Source organism: Biomphalaria glabrata, chromosome 1, assembly GCF_947242115.1.
Source record: "Biomphalaria glabrata chromosome 1, xgBioGlab47.1, whole genome shotgun sequence".
Classification (NCBI taxonomy): Eukaryota; Metazoa; Mollusca; class Gastropoda; family Planorbidae; genus Biomphalaria; species Biomphalaria glabrata.
The window spans coordinates 86,738,396-86,758,549 of NC_074711.1; the positions used below are offsets into that span (position 1 = coordinate 86,738,396).

Consider the following 20,154-nt stretch of genomic DNA (forward strand, 5'->3'; position numbering starts at 1 on the left):
TTTATTCTTTGCCAGTTTATTTTTTTTAATGCTTGAAGTTAAAATAAATATTTATAGTAATGTATAAAATAGATGTGAACATTTGACAAAACTAAGGCTAATCTAAGCTATTAACACCATAACAGTTTGATTGAGCCAATGCTCTGTTTAACAAATTGTCACAAAGAAGCACAACACTTTTTGTTTTTCTTTAAAAGAACACGATACAAAGCTTTGAAGCAAAAACAACATAATCCATAGGATTAATATCTAATTCTTTGATTAGCACCACTATAACCTCTATAAGAAGCACCCAAATATGAAGCTGTTCAAATGTGGCTGTGCAAAAGTTTTGATCAGCTCTTGGAACTAGTTGAATGCTGGATACGAATCATTGTTGAGCAAGCAAAAAAAAAAATGTTTTGATTTTTAAAATGGGTTTTGGGTGTGAGAAACTAATATTCTTGTTAACATTGGAGAAGTTTTTGTATTGCGGCTGTTGTATGTGCACTATACAAAAAACAATTCCATTTATTATGGCATTCTGAACAAGTTTCTACATAGATCATCCAACGTAAGAAAATATGTATTGAAAATATAAAGTTTAGAAATTAATAGTATTAAATAAATTAAATATAGCTTTGTAGATAGATCTTACTAATCATATGTTAATTTATATGTGACTATGAACTTTAAAATACATCTCATTTAAAAAGGAGACATTGGACTGGAACTATTGTACAAATAGATTTCTTTGCTTCAAAAGCCATACTTTTGTTGCTGCTGTATTTTTATCACAATTGTCTATACTTCAGTTCAGAGAAGGAGTCAGCTTGTTGGTCCATGTTAATTCAATAGACGGCCATTTTGTTTGCAGGCATAATTTGATGGGGCTAGTGTCAGTGATAAACTGTGTCTCCACTTCCTCATCTAGAATGGCGTAGGCTTCCACAAAAGTTACCTGAAGTGCAAATAAAATAATTTAAGCAATTTTGTAAGGGAATGTGGTTTGCAATGGCAACATTTTTAGAAACAAGTTGATACTAAAAATAGAAAAATACTAAGTTGATAACAGATTTTATGGTTCAAGACACACAAGGTAGTGTAAAAACAAAACTTAAACTTGTGAATAAGAATTTAGAAAAAAATTATATTGAAAAATGCATATATATTAGAGCTGACATATAAATAAGGACTTTTTTTAATATAATTTTTTTTTTGCCGCAAAGTATCAATGCAACATTTACCAGGATGGCAGCCTGGTCGTGCAGTTTGTGCCCGCTGGACTGTTGTTCTGACTTATCTATGGTCCTGGGTTCAAACCCTGCCCGCTCCCTTCCCCCGTTGTCCTGCGGCAGGTTTGGACTAAAAAAAAAAAGTAAACTATCAACAACTCTGAAGGAACATCCGAAACATACAAATATTTTACTGGTCATTTTGCAGTCCACCTTTTACTTCCTGTTTTTTAGGTCACTCTCCCCACTGCATGTAACACCTTTAAGTTACACTTGTTCTTTCAGTAGCCTCCCTTCAACTCTAATTACCCTGCTCTCTTCTCTGCCCCCTTACCATTCTCTCTCGATACATTTACAGCTTTCTTTCTCTCTTATACTTTCTCCCTTTCTTATCAGCCAGGTCTCTCTGATTTCTCATTTGCTCCTTCTCTGAATGATTTTAAGCCGCCCCCCCTCCCCCTTTAATTCCTCTGTTCTGCAAAGTCTGAGTACACAGAAGGTCCCAGTAATCATAACAAACACAAATAAGGAAACGAGACAAAACCAATATTAATCATTACGAACGTTCTTGTTTGTATTAAGAAATGCAGTGGAACCCAAATCATTTAAATTCTCCTTTCCTTGTTCTTTTAAAAACAAGTATTGTTTGAAGTCAATTATCTCTGATTCTTGATACTTTTAATTAAACATAAAAATCTTTCTCTGTGCCGTTTGCATTTTTCACTACCCATAACAAGGTCACCTGTGGGCATTAATCAAACCATCAACACACTGCTAACCACAGATTCCCAATGTTGCAATGTGTGTGTATGGGCATTATGGTTAGGAACACATACATTTAGTCTGGGCCACTAGAAAGAGGTTTGGACAAGTTAGAAGTACTAAACATAAGAGGAGGATAGGTGACTCTTGGACCATGAAATCCAAAACCTAGGTCACCTGATCTAAAACCAAATAGATGCAGGAACCTAATCCTGTGACTCTTCCAGACCCCCCCCCCCCCCACCTTCTGGATGGCAATGATGAGAGTCACGTGTCCTAGGGAGAAGTAGGGCTCTGGACATGTCCCAACTCCAAAGCAATCCATCCCAGAACAAGAAATACACAAAACCCTTTTTTTTATCTACGCTATTAATAAAGTTTGATATATTTAATAATAAATGTTCTATGTTTAAAAAAAACAAGTCTTTGAGTAACAAAGCCTGGGGGGTGGGGGGGGGGTGTCTACTTCCTAAAGACGTTGCTGCATTTTAGGTGAGCTAGTATTTTACAAAACAGGCAAATAAGTGAAGACTGGGGTCTGAAAAATATTCACTTTTTACTTAAATCTTTATTCTAGCTGTAATGATATATTTTCTCCTGATGCTTAAATTTGTGTTAAATTTTATCATAGTTTGTTTTATTCTTTTCTCTTCAACATTAATAAAGCATGTTTTCATCTTGGGTAACATTAAACAATATTGTTTAGGCCTGTGGTTCTCAGCAATAATGAAACTTATTTGTAAATACAGTTGCCAACTTTCATGAGCTTACTTTCCCACCAGGACAGGAGTGTGGTATACCATTGTAATGATACAGGTGAAATGACCTTGGCTGTTCTGGCGGCTCTTCTGGGAAAAATTCTTCCATAAAGCTGTTTCTTGTAATAATTCCTAACTGCTCACTATCCATTTTTTCTCTCATAATGTCCACACTATTCATAAAAGAAAACACTACTATCAGTGACAAATTAGACATCACATGCAAATGTATACACTGTTTAGCCAAAATATAAAAGTTGTATACTTGTCAGATTAAATAGAGAGGCTAATTTTTTTCTTTACAGTTGAGTTACTAAAAAAAAAAAAGACAACTATGGTCATTAAACTGCAAATCATAACCTTCCCATTCAACAACTGAAAGAAAAAAAAGAAGTTAATGATCTAGCTGTGGCATTAAAATATTCTTGATAAAACATTTTTCAGTGGTATTAGAATTGGAATCGAGATACTTTACAACAGGGGTTCTCAACCTGTGGGTCGCGACCCCCTTGGGGGTCGATTGAACATTTGCCAGGGGTCGCCTAAGACCATCGAAAATATGGATTGGTATTGTCTACTCTTCTATTGCTGTATGTGTGTGTGTGGGGGGGTCGCGGCAGAGTGGGGGATTGTAAAAAGGGGTCGCCGAGCTTAAAAGATTGAGAACCGCTGCTTTACAAGGATCCTATGCATGACTTGCAAAGACAACACAACAAAGGAGGAAATTCAAACCAGAATCACAATGACAATTGGGCCCAACGATGACTTGCTGACCACAGTCAGAAAAAGCAAACTTAAGCTATAAGGCTTTATCACAAGGTCTTCAGGACTCTTAAAGAACTTCCTGCAGGGGGCAGTGCCATAGAAAGGAAGAAAAAAACAGACAGAAAAAGCAAAGGGTAAACAACATCAAAGAATGGATGGGCCTATTATTGTCTCTATTCATTTTAAAGCACACTACATAGAGGTACCACTATATGACTATTAAAAGTGCTAATTGTTGGTCCTTTTCATTTACTTGTAGCTGATCAAAGCCTCATGGCAGAAAATATTTTGTTTTAACTTTATTACAGCATGATTTCTAATACATATATATATATATAATAATAAGGCTTGTCTTCGAGTCCGAAGATTAGTGAGGAATGCAGTATGTCCCGTGGCTGCGCAGCCCCAGCTGTAACCTACATATCTTTCCACATCCAGGGCAAGCATAACCATTGTCCGCAGGTGGTTGATTTAGATTTTCTTTTCGCCGCCTGCGTTTGTCCTCGGCAGCGGATTTTCTTTTGGTCTCAAATGTGTACCACACGGCCTTCGGGAGTGACCTCCAGCTGTCTCGTTCTGAGGCTGCATGCAACCAGGTGCTCTCATCTATGTCAGCTAAGGAAAGTTGACGCCTAAGCTGGTCTTTGAAGCGTTTCCGTGGGGCGCCTCTGTTACATCGACCACCTTTTAGCTCACAAAAAAACCCCTGCCTTTTTGTAGATCCATAGACATATATCTATCCATCTATCTATATATATATATCTATATCTATCTATCTATCTATATATATATTCATTGTTTTATGCAGAATATATCAATATTTACACACTGGTAATTAAAAAAAGATAAACAGAGTTTGTCACTTACTACTCTTTATCCGCAACAAGGTCTAACAATTTCATAACTTCTTCTAAAACCGACGATGAAATAAAACCATTACCTAGAAAAGTGGTGAACAACAAAAAAAGTGTTTAGAATAGAATAAAGAAAAAATAAAACAAATTTATGGGTTTTAAAAAGGTAATAAAATTATGCTTGAATTTCTTTATAGTTTGTTAGTGAGAAAACTTGTACTGTTATTTTAAAAAGTCATGAGTATCCAGCTTTTACCTTCACTGTCAAATTGAGAAAACACGTGTCTGGCATTTATAGATGGATTGTCCTTTACAACTAGGTTTTCATTCTGTAGGAACACAAAACATTTTAAACTGAACAAGATAGTAAGGACCCTGAAATAAAAGAAACCCTGATATGGTTCTTACTTGTCTATTTACTTCAAAAGATCTAGTGATTTCATAAATGAGGAAACCTTTAACTCTTTCTCTCCTAACTGAAGGTACCAACGTTGATTCCACCAGAATGTGGTAAATAATTACGGAGAGAAAGAGTTAAATTGGAAGTACAATGGGGGACGTGAAATTCAATTTGAAAATCTTTTATTTTTCTCTCTAATGAAAAGCCAATTTTCAAAGAATATGCCTTATTTCTTAGAAGTATCATAAAGCATTGATAAATTTAAGGATGTTATATAATTATGTGGTAGGCCTACACCAAAAAAGCTTTTCTCTTAATCACAGAAGAATTTAAATTAATAAGAAATCTACAAAAATGTTAAGATTGTCTACACATGTAGATCCAATATTTCTTTCAGATTAAACATTGCTTTCATATTTTGTAATAACAGATGTAGAAGCTTTTCAATAGTCTTTGACTTAGATCCTCCCATGCCATTAAGTGCATTGGGCAGCAAGCTCTTTCCACAAAGACCTAACATAAAATTATCTTTATGTTTAAAGGTTGCCGTTTCTATAGCAATTAAGGTTTTTCAGGGTGCCAAACCCTCCTCCTTTCTCACCCAGGCTTGGAACAGAGTTTTTTCAATAGTATTTAAATGAAATTGATAAACATTTCAAATAATATTGAGTTTAGAATTCAAAAGAATATAAAAAAAAATCAAGATATATCATCCATTTTTTCCATAAAAATCCTTTTTATAATATATCATTATGATTAATCAACAATCCATTGTAAATAGCAAAGCTAAAAAAAAAAAAAAAAAAAACAGAAAAAAACAGAAGTTGTATAGGTGCACAATCAAATTTTGAAAACAAATCTTTCCCTTGTAATATGTTTCTATCTATGTTCCTATCTATACTATAAAGTCATTATTATTAGAGCGTAAAAAAGGATTATTAATACTACAATTATAACATTAAGATTTAATAGTATGATACTGTGAAGTGAAAAAATGATTCTCAACAAATAAAATGAAAACAATTTTTTTCATTGGGTTGTTGAAAAGATTCAAAATGTGCAACAAAAAACATACAAACAAATAAAGTTTCTATTTTTTTTTTTTACATTATTTTAACCCTCCCCCTCCCCAGATGTCTAAAGTTGTTTATAAATATTTTATTGCTAACGAGTAATTTTGCTGCATTTTATTTTCTACAAAAAAAAAAGCAATAGCAAACCCACAAACAAACATTTTTGAGAATGACATTATTAAAGGAAGACTTACAGTGGAGAACAATACTGTAAGATGAGTTTCACTTCCTAGAAGCCAGATTGGATACTTGGGATTCTTGAAAAACCATCCTACCTGTAAACATTTCAAAGCTATAGCAACAACTATATTACTTTAATTTTTTTAAAATCTATGTTTAGCAGTATTCATTTGCGAAAAAAAAGAAAATCTTTAACATCAAAATACAACATATTTCAATAGCTAACAAAAATTAAGAAAGATGATAATATAAAATTACCTCACAATAACGCAGATGTTCTAGTAAAGATAAAAATCCTATAGTGGACTGCTTTTCTAGGCCTCGAAGTTCTGTTATATAAAAAAAGTATAACATTATAATCTTACAACAAAGTAATCTACCTTCTATAAAGCGTCCTTGAACCTAAAACTTAATATAATTTTGTATGGAACATGCTAATAAATTTAAATGCTTATAAAAAATAATGAGCATCAGTTTATGTTTTTATATATTTTGGAATTTTGCATCAGAATCAATGATCATTACATCCTAGTCCAAACCTCCAAACAGGATGGCGAGGATGGTGGCATGCCGAATTTAACCCTGGGACCTTAAAGAACATCTCACATGACCAGGCAGCCATCCAGTGTACTCGCAAAGACAATAAAGTGTCTTCAACTACAAAATAACTCAGTGGAGACCTAGACATCCAAAATGCATTGTTAGTTAAGTCAGCTATAAGAGCAACATATGCAAGATATAACAGCTAAGTTGACTCACAGATCAGGACATGAACCATCTTCAACAATTGCCATAGCAGATTAATTCTAACACCCCTTCTTCTTTACTTTTCTCACAGGATAGTTTAGGCTAGGATGTAAAAGTTAGGTGTGTCAGGATTAATTAAGCAGGCATTCACTTTTCTTATCTCGCCAAATGTTTGTTTATCTCATTTGTTCCACTGGCCAGATGTAGGGAATTTGTATGACTTGGGAGGACAACTAAATTGGTAGCCAGAGACGGAACCGCTGAGAGACTCCAAGATTTCTGATAGCATTATGGAATGTTAGAGATCAAGTACAGGACAATGTGCCACAAACAGACAATTCAGTGGAGGGATGGCACCATGCATTTCAGATATCTATTGACGGTCATCACCTCAATGTCTGTAAGTTAATATCTCACTTCCACAGAGAACAGGAGAACACAGTGAACAAGATTCTGAGATACAATGCTGGAGAACGAAGTAAAGCTGCAAGCAAAACAAAGTACTTCCAACTTGCAGCTATATTGCCAATGTATGGAAACAAGCCACTGATGTTTTCATGGGACATTGCATACAGTTTAACTTTGTTAACGTTTTTGTGTGTGTGTTTGCAAGTCTCACAAGTATGAAAGTATCTTTGCATGTTTTTGAAGTGCCCTTTGGAATGTAAATAAATGCTATATTTTGAAACTATTCATTTTAGCTTATTACAATTCTAGAATAATGTTTGCCTATTTATATTTTAAGATATCTAAAGTATTCCTTGCAAAATGACTGAAAAATATTTTTTCTGCGCTATTTCATGTGCGCTATTTTGTCTGGGAACCGAGAAATTTAAATCATTATATTGGATGTAATATTTATTGAGTCCTGATCTATCTTTGCAAAAATCCCACATATACTTACTTAGTCCTGATATATCCTTATCATTATCCCAGACATAGGATGTGGCCTGTGAGGTCAGTAGTAAATTTATTAAACTTTGACTGCAAAAGAGTAAATCAAAATAATTCTCTGAGTATTTAAAAAAAAAAAAATTCAGTTCTATATAAAGTATGGTTACATTTTATTGCTGAAAATTCATTATCCTTGAAAAACAATTAATACTATGATAATAGGGTATTGTATTTGTATCAGAAGATTAGGCAGCGCAGTATTTCACATGACTATGCAAACACTGGGAAGGGGGGGGGGGGGGGGGGTTCAATTTAAATTCTTATTTTTGCAGTCTTTGCCTGACTTCAGCAAGGCTTTTCTTTGGGTCTCATATGTGTGTTCTGTGACCATAAGGAGAGTTCCCCCAGCTGTTTCTTTCAGACTTGGGAGTGATTTGACATCCTAAATTAGGCAGGTTATGTGATACTCAGCAAAGCATCCAGCCTGGGATAAGTATCTATATAGTTGAAATTGGATTGCACACACCAATATTACTCTATAGGCTAAAAATCAACAGGGCTGCTGAATGAGCAATAACTGTAAGCAAAGTGGCTGATTATAACAGAACAGACAGATGGGAACAGACTTTAAAACAATTTTAGGAAATTTTCAGCACAAGTGTGCTGAAGTAACCTAAATAAAGAGTTATTAAATATTAAAAAAAAAAATTATATAAGGAATTCTATATTATATTATTGAACTGAATGTGGTTATAAAGCATAGTTGTACTGAGTATTTGAAAAAAAAAAGTTGAAAATCATAGTACCTATGCTATACTGCATACATAAAAATATGCATGCAAGAAAATTTTCTGCAAAATTAAAGGGTAACAGCTTTGATTCTTGAAATAATTTTTTTTTAATATTTTAAATTTTTAACTCTTAACAAAAATTTTATCGAAGTTTAATCATAACACAGTAGAATGTACACATGTGAAAAATGAACAATTCTGTCAGAACGTGTTAAAATAATTATGGAGATAAAGAGTTAAGAAAGAAATGACGGGAAATTTTAGGAAAATCCCCATCACAGTTATAAAAATTATTATGGGTTAAAAAAAAATTACTTGAATTAATTTAAATAATATAATTGTATATATAGTACTAATAAAGGAGAACTAACTAACCTCCCATGTCCATAGATTCCATCTATTAAAGGTTCTGATGGATCTTCTACTTCATTTTTTATTTGTCGCACTCCCTGAAAGTGAACATTTTATATAGGTCAGGCTACTTTTCAAATAGGTACATACATAATCAAAAGAAAAAAAACGAGAACTAGAAAATAAAAAAAAACACAAAAAAAACTTAAAATTTATTATGAATGTAAATATCAATTTAAATATATAAATAGATCTTAATATTTTGATGTTGAATAATGTTAATATTTGTACCAGACCAAGAATAAACTATAATTATTTTCCTAAAATGAAATAAATATGTTGATAAATAAAACATTACCTTTGATAAAACTAAAGAATATAAATAAAGTAAAACTCCAAATTTGGATTGAAATTCTGGTAGAGATTTCTCCAGAGACCTATGAAGTTCATCAGTATCACTGCAATGGTGAAACCTATACAGGATAAAAAGTTTAAATGTTAACAAAAAATCATTTGCTTAACATTTTTGTTTCTTTGATTAATAATACTTGGAACTAAAGTAGATGAAATGGATACTTGAAAACCTAATTTAAAATAATATAATTCATTTTGACATAGCACTTAATAATTATCACACACCAAACTGTCAAACTGATCTTTAATTTCTTTTTCCTGGTACTGTTCCCTGAAGGAAGGTCTGTGTGAGCCTTGAGGACCTTGTGATAAGGCCATAATGTTTTTGTTTGTGTTTTTTTTTTACAGTGGTTAGCGGGTCAACATGGGGCTTTTGTTTGTGATGCAGTCTTTGAATGTGATACCTAGGATCCTTCTATAGCAATCTTAAACAAAGAAATCCTAGGCCGAACTGGGACTCGACCACTTAATGAAGTTGTGACCAATATTGCATGAGGTTTGTGGGACATGTCCTCTGATAGAATGAGTTATGCATACCAAGAGTTGCAATCAGGGCCGGTATTAGCCACTGCAACCTTTGCGGCCGCAGTGGGCCCCGCACTTTCATAGGCACCGCGCTAACTCTAATTGTAAATTATTAAATTAAACCATTTTAACTTATTATTAAAGGGTCCCTATAATTCTCCTGCAATTGCAAAATATACAAAAAGAAGTCATGAAAATCTCCTGAAATTATTAAAATCTTCCGAAAACTCAAGCAAATCTCTTTAAAATAATAAAAACAGACAAAATTGTCATTTCAGGATGACATTCAATATGGAAAATGTAAATTCTACTTGCGATTTAAAAAAAACCTGCATTGCCAGCTTTCATTTTAAAAAAATAATAAGGAGAATTTTAACCAAAAGAAGAAGTTCAAATACTTAATTTACTTTAATGGTCACTGGCATATTAAAAAAATAATAAGGAGAATTTTAACCAAAAGAAGAAGTTCAAATACTTAATTTACTTTAATGGTCACTGGCATACACATATAGATGTAAATTTATCTCGACCTCTTAAAAAAAACAAAAACGATATTTCGCTAGTCGATAGTAAATCTAAAAAGAAGATCTGAATGTTTATCAGCTTTTTGTGGGAAAACTTCTATCTGGCTCAAAAGTTAATTTGATAGTGATTTTGTATGTAGTAAAGTATGAATTAAATGCAAAGACAAAATTTATTTTATAATACAAAATCTTAATTTTCACTTATTATCCTTATCCCTATCCAGACTGGGCCCTACACAATCCGTTTCACATGGGGATCCCCAATCTGAGGACCGGCCCTGCATGCACTGGTCAATTCTTTATTCAAAGAGTGTTTTTAAGGGGAGAACATAGAACCTCAACCAGATACAGTTATAATAATTTTGGCGATAGTTCGAAAGTAGCTAGGAATCAAACCCCTGAAAACAAGTTAACTTGATTGTGATATTGTACTTAGCAAAAATTAATAAAATACAAAGAAACATTTTTTTTTTCAAATAAAAAATATTAATTTTCACTTATTATCCTTATCCCTACCGAGACTAGGCTCCACACAATCTGTTTCGCAAAGGGCCCCGCAATTGTTAGGGTCGGCCCTGGTTGCAAGGACATGGAGGCCAAAATGAGGCAAGTGCTAATGGGGATCTCCTCGTATAACTTGGCACCACACTTTCAACAAGGACCTCAGAGAAGTGGACACAAGGTGGGAGAAGCTTTAGACATTGCCAGTGAAAGATCTTTATGGAGACAGCTTGCCAACCATAGTAAGTCTATATAGCATCTCAATTCTAATGCATGTGATCTTATAAATATTATTATGTTGTTTTAATTACAATTTAATTACATTTTATATTTTAACTTTCTAAATGTAATACAATATTGGGCCAAAAAATAAATCATTTACACAATTTTAACCTGGTTTGCATAAAAAAAAGTGTTAAAATAATCCTACTTTAAATTGGCATGGAAAGACTCTTGATTTAATGCAGTTAATGCCCTTTTTGTGTTGTTGCTTTCATCCTGAATGGAAGGTGTGCTTGTCTCTCCATTCTCTTCACATTTCAGTTGCTCGGCAGACAGTTGTGACTCTACACTTGGGAGATGTTTGGACAGACTTACTAAAATATACTGTGAGCTGTTCAACTGAGATAAAATTTCATAGAGCGCTTCAACTAGTAGCTGGTTGGCTCTTTCAGCTGTGAACAATAGACGATGAAAAGTAAGAGTCTCACATGTGAATGGAAGAGAAGAAGAAACAAAAGTCTCACATTTGATTGGAATAGGGAAGAAATGGGGACAAACTTCAACTAATAATTTCAACTCCAACTAACACTCGTCTTACTTCTTCAACTAAAACTCTCCAACTAACTACTTTAGACTGTTCAACTAAAACTCTCCATCTAACTAGTTTAGACTGTTTAACTAAAACTCTCCAACTCACTACTTTAGACTGTTTAACTTAAACTCTCCAACTAACTTCTCTTGACTGCATACTTGTAACTCACTAAAACTCTCAATCTCTCATACCACCTTACTTCCTGTCATACCTAGCTCACATTCACTATTTACATTTTCACGCTCTGTATTCATTAAACTCACTAAAGTACTATAAGGTACAATAAGTTAACTATTTTGACTGTGACAGTACTGAAAGCAAAAAAAGAAATACCGGTACTTGTAGGAGGAAAATGATAAAGGTTGCATTTATCTTTATTACTTTCTAGCACAAGAGTACAGGCATCAGCCATATAGCAAACTGTTTTTTGGTTGAGTGGAAACAACTTATAGATTGAAATAAAGTACCCACCTGAAACTGAAGTCAATGCATCTATACTGCAGTTTCCACCTTTGAACAGGGCACATTTGACTATGAAAGCTTGAACTGGTGCAATGATGGCACAGGGTCCACCCTGAAGCTGTACCAATGCTGTATTTGTTTTCTCACTAAAAACAAAACCTTGAAGTTCAACATAAGAAAAAGTTTTACTATATTATTATTTCATATATGGTTATAAAAAAAAGGTGAAGGACCTGAATTCTAACTCAAGGAAAGACTCCTCGAGCCAATACACTAGCCACTATGCTAGCACAGCACTTATGAAAATAGGTTTTATAGTTAGTTATAGTTTTTAAAGCAGTTACCTAAAAAGTATAAAGGGGGCTAATTCAACTTAAAACACCAAATAAGTCAAATACAATATATTTCCCTTGTTTGACAATACCAAACAAAATTATTACCAATAACTAAATGTTTAATTTTTTTTTTTAATTCTTGTTTTGTCAGATAGAAGAAATAATTAGCAAAATTTTTATTTTGTGATCTTAAGGGTGCCTCTGAGTCCACCCAGTTCTAATGGGTACCTGACATTAGCTGGGGTAAAGTTAAGACATTGGTTGTTGTGCCACATCATGATAAACTCGTTAATCCGTGGGCCACAGAAACAGATGGCCTTTACATCATCTGCCCTATATGGTCTGAAATGGGAACTTTACTTTTTTTGTTTCTTTTTTTACTATCTATCTAGATCTATGTGTAGTATGTATTAGTATATAGATCTAAGTATATATTTAATAATAATCTATTTTTTTTTAAAGCTTTTATTCACAACTCTTGTCTGTCTGTCTGGTAAAAATCTATCTAGACTAATCTAGACTATAGTGCCTGTCAATATCAGTCTGACTGTAGGCAGTGCAAGATACAGGAAATAAAGAAACTTTGATCTAGATCTTCAAAAATCATCTTGCATTGAATTGAATATGACTTGATTCTTGAATCTCACCCTGAGTCCAACGAGAAAATAAGTCTTCTTTGAGAGATGGTCCCCACAATAATAATATAACGTCTTTAAGTAATGCTTGTTCTGCCGACTTAGGCAAATGAGATGCCATATTTAGACCTGTAATTTAGTCTATCAATTTTTTCAAACACGATAGCATCTTGTATAGATCTACAGCTGGACCATTTTAACGAATAATGTAAATTTGTAAATGAAATACAAATCGTCCATATTGTTTATTGACAACTTCTGACGAGCATCTCATTTTGTGCGAGATCTACTCTTCTGTCAATATAATTAAAATTGTCATAAACTAGATCACAGACCTATATATATATCTACATATATATATATATGTAGATATGTTTTCTAGGCCTTATGCCTTTCGCATGGCCTTTCGCCTATAGCAGTGATTTCCAAAGTGGTCTATATAGACCCCCAGGGGTCTACGAAGACTTCCAAGGCGTCTACGAACGTGAAGAAATAAATTGGGGGTCTATGAGATCTCCACGGGGGTCTACGATAGTAGATTTCATTTAAGCAGGTCGTTTACAAAATTTTTACCTGGTTTGCATAAAAAAAGTGTTAAAATAGTGTTAAATGTTGTCTACATGTAACTAATGTCTAACAAAAAGAAATGTACACTGTTCGCGTTGGTTATTTAAAATTGGGTTGCCTAAGTGACTTTTTATATCGATATGAAACTAATTACGCTGAGGGATAATCTGAGACAAATCCACCCTGATAAAATAGATTAAGATTTGAAAAACTTACGAACACTCAAAAATAAAGTTTAGAATATACCCACAAAATTTCTCTTCGACATTTATCTTCTTTGGCGTAATGCTGGGTCAAATGAGGCAGCGATTGCATGAAGGCATCTACATCCGGTTTCGTTCTGACGGCAATGTGTTCAATCTCCAGCGTCTACTATCCCATACAAAAACAAAGGAGATGGTCATAACGGAGCTTCTCTATGCCGATGATTGCGCCCTGCTAGCTCACAATGAACATGACCTCCAGAACGCGGTAAACGAATTAGCATACGCTGCCGCCTAAGCTCTTTCGGTCTATCTATAAACCTCGGGAAAACAGAAGAATGTTCCAGAAGTCACCCAATGAAACACACTCAGCCCCAAGGATCACAGTAAACAGACAGCCCCTTAACGTGGTAGACCACTTCACATATCTGTGTAGTATAGTGTCAAATGACGCCTCACTTTCAAGGGAAGTTGATAACCGTCTGGCCAGGGCTAGTAGCGCTTTTGGACGCCTTCAGGCGGGAGTTTGGAAGAACAAATCGCTCCCCCTGATTACAAAAATCAATGTTTACCAGGCTGTGGTTCTCAGAACCCTTCTATATGGCTCTGAGATATGGACACTATATAAAAAAACAACTAAAACATCTTGAGCGCTTTCACTAAAGATGCGTGCGCTTCATCATACGTGGCAGGACCGCACTACAAACAGCGATGTCCTTGCGAACGCCGGTATGGACAGTATAGAGGGACGTCTTATGGTCCGACAGCTACGATGGGCAGGGCACGTATTCCGTAAGGGAGACGAACGTATGCCAAAGGCAGTCATTTTTTGATGACGAACTCGAAGACAAGCCATATATATATAGAATATATATATATATATATATATATATATATATATATATATATATATATATATATATATATATATATATATATATATATATATATATATATATATATATACACACACACAGAATAGCCTATCTCTTTACTTATAGCAAAATACGGAAAACAATATAGTAAACATTGATTTTATCAGCCGTTGTAGTTTTAAAATCTGTTTTACGCAAACGAAATGAATTTCTTGCACATCGGTGGTGTGAGTTATAACATTAAACACATATATACAGTTAGGCATCAGCGGCGTTACAGGCTCTGCAAACTGCCTAAGGGTCGCCGGCTCCTTTTTTTTTCTCTCAGCGTTGACCCACAAAACCTTCAGAGGTTTGAATTCAGTTTTCCTTCTACTAGCTGGGTAACAAGCCTACATATGCCTATTTATGTGTTAGTGTGTTAGGACCCCGCATAACCCCCTCTTTATTTCTCTCTCTCTCTCTCTCTCTCTCTCTCTCTCTCTCAGTGTGTGTTTTCTTTTTAGAAGCAAAGGCGTTCTAATCAATAAAGACAAAAACAAAAGTCTGGGATCGTTGAATAGGTCTAGATTATATATACCTATAAGACCTATATAGATATATAGCAAACTATAGATATATAGATCTACAAAGATAGTAAGATAGGATAAGCACAGTTTGCGAGGACATTCCCTGAATAAATTTGCAAAGTATAGGCTAACCTGTCTGGTCGTGTGGTATGCACGTTAAATAATATAAAAGATATCCTTAAAAAAAATCTACAAAAGCTCCACTAATGTGAACAGTGGCATTGCATTTCTTTGGAAAGTAACCAGTGGCGTAGATAGGGATTTGGGGGCCCGGGGGGGGGAGGGGTTGACCTTTTTAGGGGCCTTTGCATCATAACATGAGATAATGGCATAATATTTAATGTAAGGCAGATTTTGGACACTTAGTTGGGGGACCCCTCAAGTGGGGGTCTTATGGGATTTTCAAATTTGGACCCTTCTACCTCCAACATAGCTACGCCGCTGAAAGAAACGGTAGGCTATAGTATAAACTAGGGAAACTACTGTGGTACCGAACTTCGAAATGATTTGTTTCCAAATCATTAAATACTTCTCGGAACTGCCTGTGGCTAAGACCCATTGCTATGTGAAGTGTAATAACCAAATATGTTTAATATTGTTGGCATATTGTTCTTGGATTTAAAAAAAAACGACGACTATTTTTCTCAATCAAAGCACGGGCTCCATCAGTTGTTACATTTGCCATCTTATCTAAACCAACCCAACACTCTCAAGTTCAACACAGTGTATCATAGAATTCAATAAATACTGGCTTGAGTTTCTTTCTTTGACTGAATGTTCTGAAATATTACCAATAAGAATAATATTCGTTTCCTTTAAACTTTAAAGAACAAAATGTAGGGATAATGTTGTTTCTTTAACCTCTTTATCACAAGTGATAAGAATCAGACGTTTCAATAATTTAAATAGATATTTACAATTATTCATTTTAATATAATTGCACTTTATATGAATACTTTGTGGGCACACCTGATTTCTGTAGGTGTTCGTGGGCCGCATAAAACACTCCGATGGGCCGCATGTGGCCCGCGGGTCGTAACTTGCCAACCCCTGCCCTAGTGCATTCTTTATGCTGAGTTTACAGAGGGAATCAAACTCAAGGGAGGCGCAAAACTAACATGAAGAGATGTCTGCAAGCCGGATCTCAGGACTGCAGACATCGATGAACGTGTCTGGGAGGGAATTGCACAGTGACAGACGGACAGCCTCACCGAGAGCAAAAGTACCGAAGCTGCTTTATTCAAGAGAAAGAAGAAGAAAACTGTCTTATCCGATAGTACATGCATGAACGGTGTCAAAGTTTGCCGTTCCAGAATCGGCTTGTTTAGTCGAACCAGATGCTTCCCCAATTGAAGAAGATTAAGAAACCAAAGTCAGTAGCCTAATTAATCTGGATTCTGGGCGCATCCATTTTCTTTCGAGACAAAGGGAAGCATATTTCATATAGAGGCTTAATAAGTGCCCTACAAAATGACAACAAAATTAAAAAAAAAAAAAAAAGACAATAGCCTACCTCCTTATGTAACGTATTGAGCCAATTAATTTGGTTTCAATAACTAATGAATGTTAGATTTAAGAAATAGCATTTAACACTCCCCCCCCCCGAGAAAAATATAGCCTAAGGATAAAGATTTTCTAGTCATCTAGCCAAATTTGAATATTTTAAAGCAGGTAGGCCTAAACGATTTAACTGCATTTCAATTAGTATTCGATCACAATAACCGTCAATAGCTCACACTTATACTAATGTATAATTTTACATTATAAAACTTTATAACGAAATCGGAATTTGAGTACATCATTATGTGCACTTCAAGTCTTCATTATCTCTATAAAGTTGAGTAAAGGTGATCAAGAATATAGGTATATATATATAGTTTTTTTTTTTTTTTTAAATTTATATTGTGTGGAGAAGATATAGAAATTATTTTTTTTTTCATTTAAAAGCCTTGAGCCACTTTAGGTGACGATTGCTGGTTCTAAACTGACAGGCAGGACAGGTGATCGTTGTCAATGGTATAAAGTGTCTTGATGATCAATAAAATATTTAGATCTATTTTCATCGATTCTTTACAAACAAGAGGTGTTCATCTATTGGTCTCAATCATCTAACACCAATTTTACATTTGTAATTCTCATTTCCGTTTTTTTTTTAATTTAAAGGGAAGTGACTGGCGTAGTGCTGCCAAACTAACGTATTTATCCAGAAATTAGTTGTTGCCTTTGACGTTTTCGTTAGATTATGAGAGAGAAAAGAAAGGGAGAGAAGCAGTCAGAGACAGATATTTTACTTTTTGCCTATCGATGCATAGCCTATTTCTAATAATATGTTAAAGTTCCAGTGAATTTGCTAAAGATGAAATATGTTAGACTAAATTTATGGGTATTTGTTCGCTCATGTAGCCTATTCATGTCATTATTTGCAATTGTTTTGGTATTCGCGCTATTGTCTGTTGATCGTCACCGTTGACTGTGATGACTGTATTTTGCGTTATGTTTCTATTCGCTTAAATTTAGTCCTTTTTAATCTTCATTAAATTATAGCTTTTATATAGCGCCACTTTTACGCTTATAGCATGCTCAGATTGCTAAGGTCCAATCTCTATTGTGGACCGTTGGGTGAAAGGGTTATCTGGGAGAAGGCTGCCTGGTCGACTGTCGAGGGTTCAAACCCTGCCCGCTCCCATCCCCCGTCGTCCTGCGGGAGGTTTGGACTAGGAAGTAAACTATCTTCAACTCTGAAGGAACATCCGAAGTATGTAAAAACATTTTACAAAACAAAAACAAGGTTTTTCCGTGCTGCCTTTAGGCGCTCAGTAAACACAACTCTGCTCAAGTCGGGTGTCGAACCTCTTCATTGGTAGCCAAGCCAAACTTAGCCAAGTTCAAGCGTACTTAGCCTCTCCACCGCACATCCCACCATTTTACTTAGTTCATTAAAATGTTCAAAATTTAAAAGAAATTTCTTCTTGGCATTAATGCACATACGGCCTTCTTCAGTCTCAAAGCAACCACAGATCATCGAAGACTTGTCGCCCACACAACTGTTCCCCCGCTCCCTCTCTGACACATGATGTATCCAAAAGAACGACATTTACCTATACAGTTTGGGGTCAGCGATGTTGCAGGCTCTGCCAGAGTTTTTGCGCCGGCCTCAGGTAATTGAAGGCCCTAGGCGAAATGAATTTGGTGCCCCCCATTGAAATAAAAAAAAAGCTCAGAAGAAATAAAATCACGCAATTTATTATCCTGCCTTTATCTATGCCTAAATCAACAAAAACTTAAATTTGTATAGCGAAATTTCCAAACCGTTCAACTAATCATTTGTAAGCTTCTTATTCAGGTGTTATTGCATCATATAGTCTTTCTAAAATAGTTTCTGGTTGATCTTTCACCCGATTCAACAGCGATTGGAGTTGTCTAAGCTATACAAAAGGCTACAGCAACATTTTGAGAAGCAGTATTCAAGAAAATACATTCGAGTGTCTGGAAAAATAGGTTGGAAAATATTTGCAAAGCATTGTATAAATCCTTCAGATAAATATTTGAACCAGATGTCATTAAATTCCGCACAACAATTTTTGAAATCATTTTGGTCACATTCTGCACGGCCCAGAAGTGGCTTGCATATAGAGGTAATCCTGGTAGTACAAGGCTTCTACAGAACACAGCTTGAGAACTCAAAAAATACCGTGGGGATAATTAAAGTCCTACATTTGAACTCGAAAACTAGAAGACAACTCTTGTATAGCAGATCAATCATGCACTACGGCAGTGATGCCCAACCTAATTCGATCTGCGGGTCATTTTAATTTCCGACACTCTTGTCGTGGGCTACATGAACGAAAAGATTGATAAAAGAAATGAAATTGACCTGAAACTACTTTATTTGAAACCCGTGGATCAATTACTTACATTAATTGATGGGATAATTTTAAGTTATTTTGTTTTTTACATGTTAGAAAATGGCTTCACATCGCTTCTTAAAATGTGAGTAACATTGTAGTTAGCTTTGCAACCAACTCATTTTATTGTATTTTTTAAAAATATTCTCATAAATTCTACAATCTCTAAGCGTAGTTTAACAATCTTCGCGGCTAAAATCAAGAATGCCGCCATATTGGTTTCATAATGACTATTATTCTTTTTTCAGCCACACTTTCTTTATAAAACAAATTTGTTGGTTTATTATCATGTTCCATAAAAAAGTTAAGATCCGTTCACTTTTCCTGGTAGATTCTACATTCAGAGTCACATTTCATTAACGCACAAATGTTAAAGGTCACAGTACCAATCCATACGAGAAAAGGCGAGGGCCCTAATGTAGGTAAAGATACATTTTTTCAACCTTTTTTTTTCTTTCTCGGAATGGGTGGGGGATTTTGTACACTTTATGCCGACGTTTCGGCAGGCCGGATGAAACTACTTCGAGTCAGCGATCTGAATTGTTTTGTTAAGTCACACACTTTTTTTTTAATTTTAATCCGACCGTACCGCCTCTTTCACACCACTGCAGTTCATTTCTTTTCTGCCTAAATAGCCAATAAAAACATCGGACACATTCTTTAACTAAAAGCCTATTTTTTTTTAATCGTTTGCCTTTTTTCATTTGTTTATAGCCTTGAAAGCCTCATGGCCTAAAAGGTCTTGTGTTGTTTTGGTCCAGCTGGTTCTCCTATATGTAGGCTATGTCTATTGTATTTTTTCTATACAGTTGTTCACTCCAGCAGAAATATTTTTAATAGTTTTTATTTTTTTTTTTAAATTACTTCAGAGTTTTTTAGACTATCAAAACAAGACCGAGGATGGAATATTCCTTGTTCATGGGCGGATCTCTGAGTTTGAGTGATAACACAAACTCTCTCACAAACTGACCGTACCTACTACACACTCGATTACAATGGAATATGGGCCTTTGTTCAATGTTTAGCCTGTTGAGTT

At 34.7% G+C, this 20,154-nt stretch overlaps 1 protein-coding gene across 1 annotated transcript; it reads right to left on the minus strand.

The window, feature by feature from the left end:
* Positions 1 to 15: 15 nt before the first annotated feature.
* LOC106054298 (ubiquitin carboxyl-terminal hydrolase MINDY-3-like) lies at positions 16 to 13,274 on the minus strand. Its single transcript, XM_013210107.2, has 12 exons — positions 13,012 to 13,274; positions 12,039 to 12,188; positions 11,184 to 11,427; positions 9,148 to 9,262; positions 8,814 to 8,887; positions 7,658 to 7,737; positions 6,265 to 6,335; positions 6,021 to 6,101; positions 4,610 to 4,682; positions 4,367 to 4,439; positions 2,748 to 2,907; positions 16 to 940 (listed from the first exon to the last, which is right to left on the minus strand). Exons 1-12 carry the CDS (start codon positions 13,118 to 13,120, stop codon positions 791 to 793), a joined length of 1,380 nt encoding a protein of 459 aa, XP_013065561.2. The 5' UTR covers positions 13,121 to 13,274; the 3' UTR covers positions 16 to 790.
* Between the last annotated feature and the right edge of the window lie 6,880 nt (positions 13,275 to 20,154).

What these genes read in the sequence shown, in the direction of transcription:
- LOC106054298 (XM_013210107.2), bottom strand. Translation starts at nt 13,120, where the DNA reads ATGGCATCTCATTTGCCTAAGTCGGCAGAACAAGCATTACTTAAAGAC. An exon ending in TAAGGATATATCAGGACTAA is followed by an intron (nt 6,336 to 7,657) that starts GTAAGTATATGT and finishes TTTATATAACAG; the next exon opens with AACTTCGAGGCCTAGAAAAG. An exon ending in TTACAGTATTGTTCTCCACT is followed by an intron (nt 4,683 to 6,020) that starts GTAAGTCTTCCT and finishes GTGTTCCTACAG; the next exon opens with AATGAAAACCTAGTTGTAAA.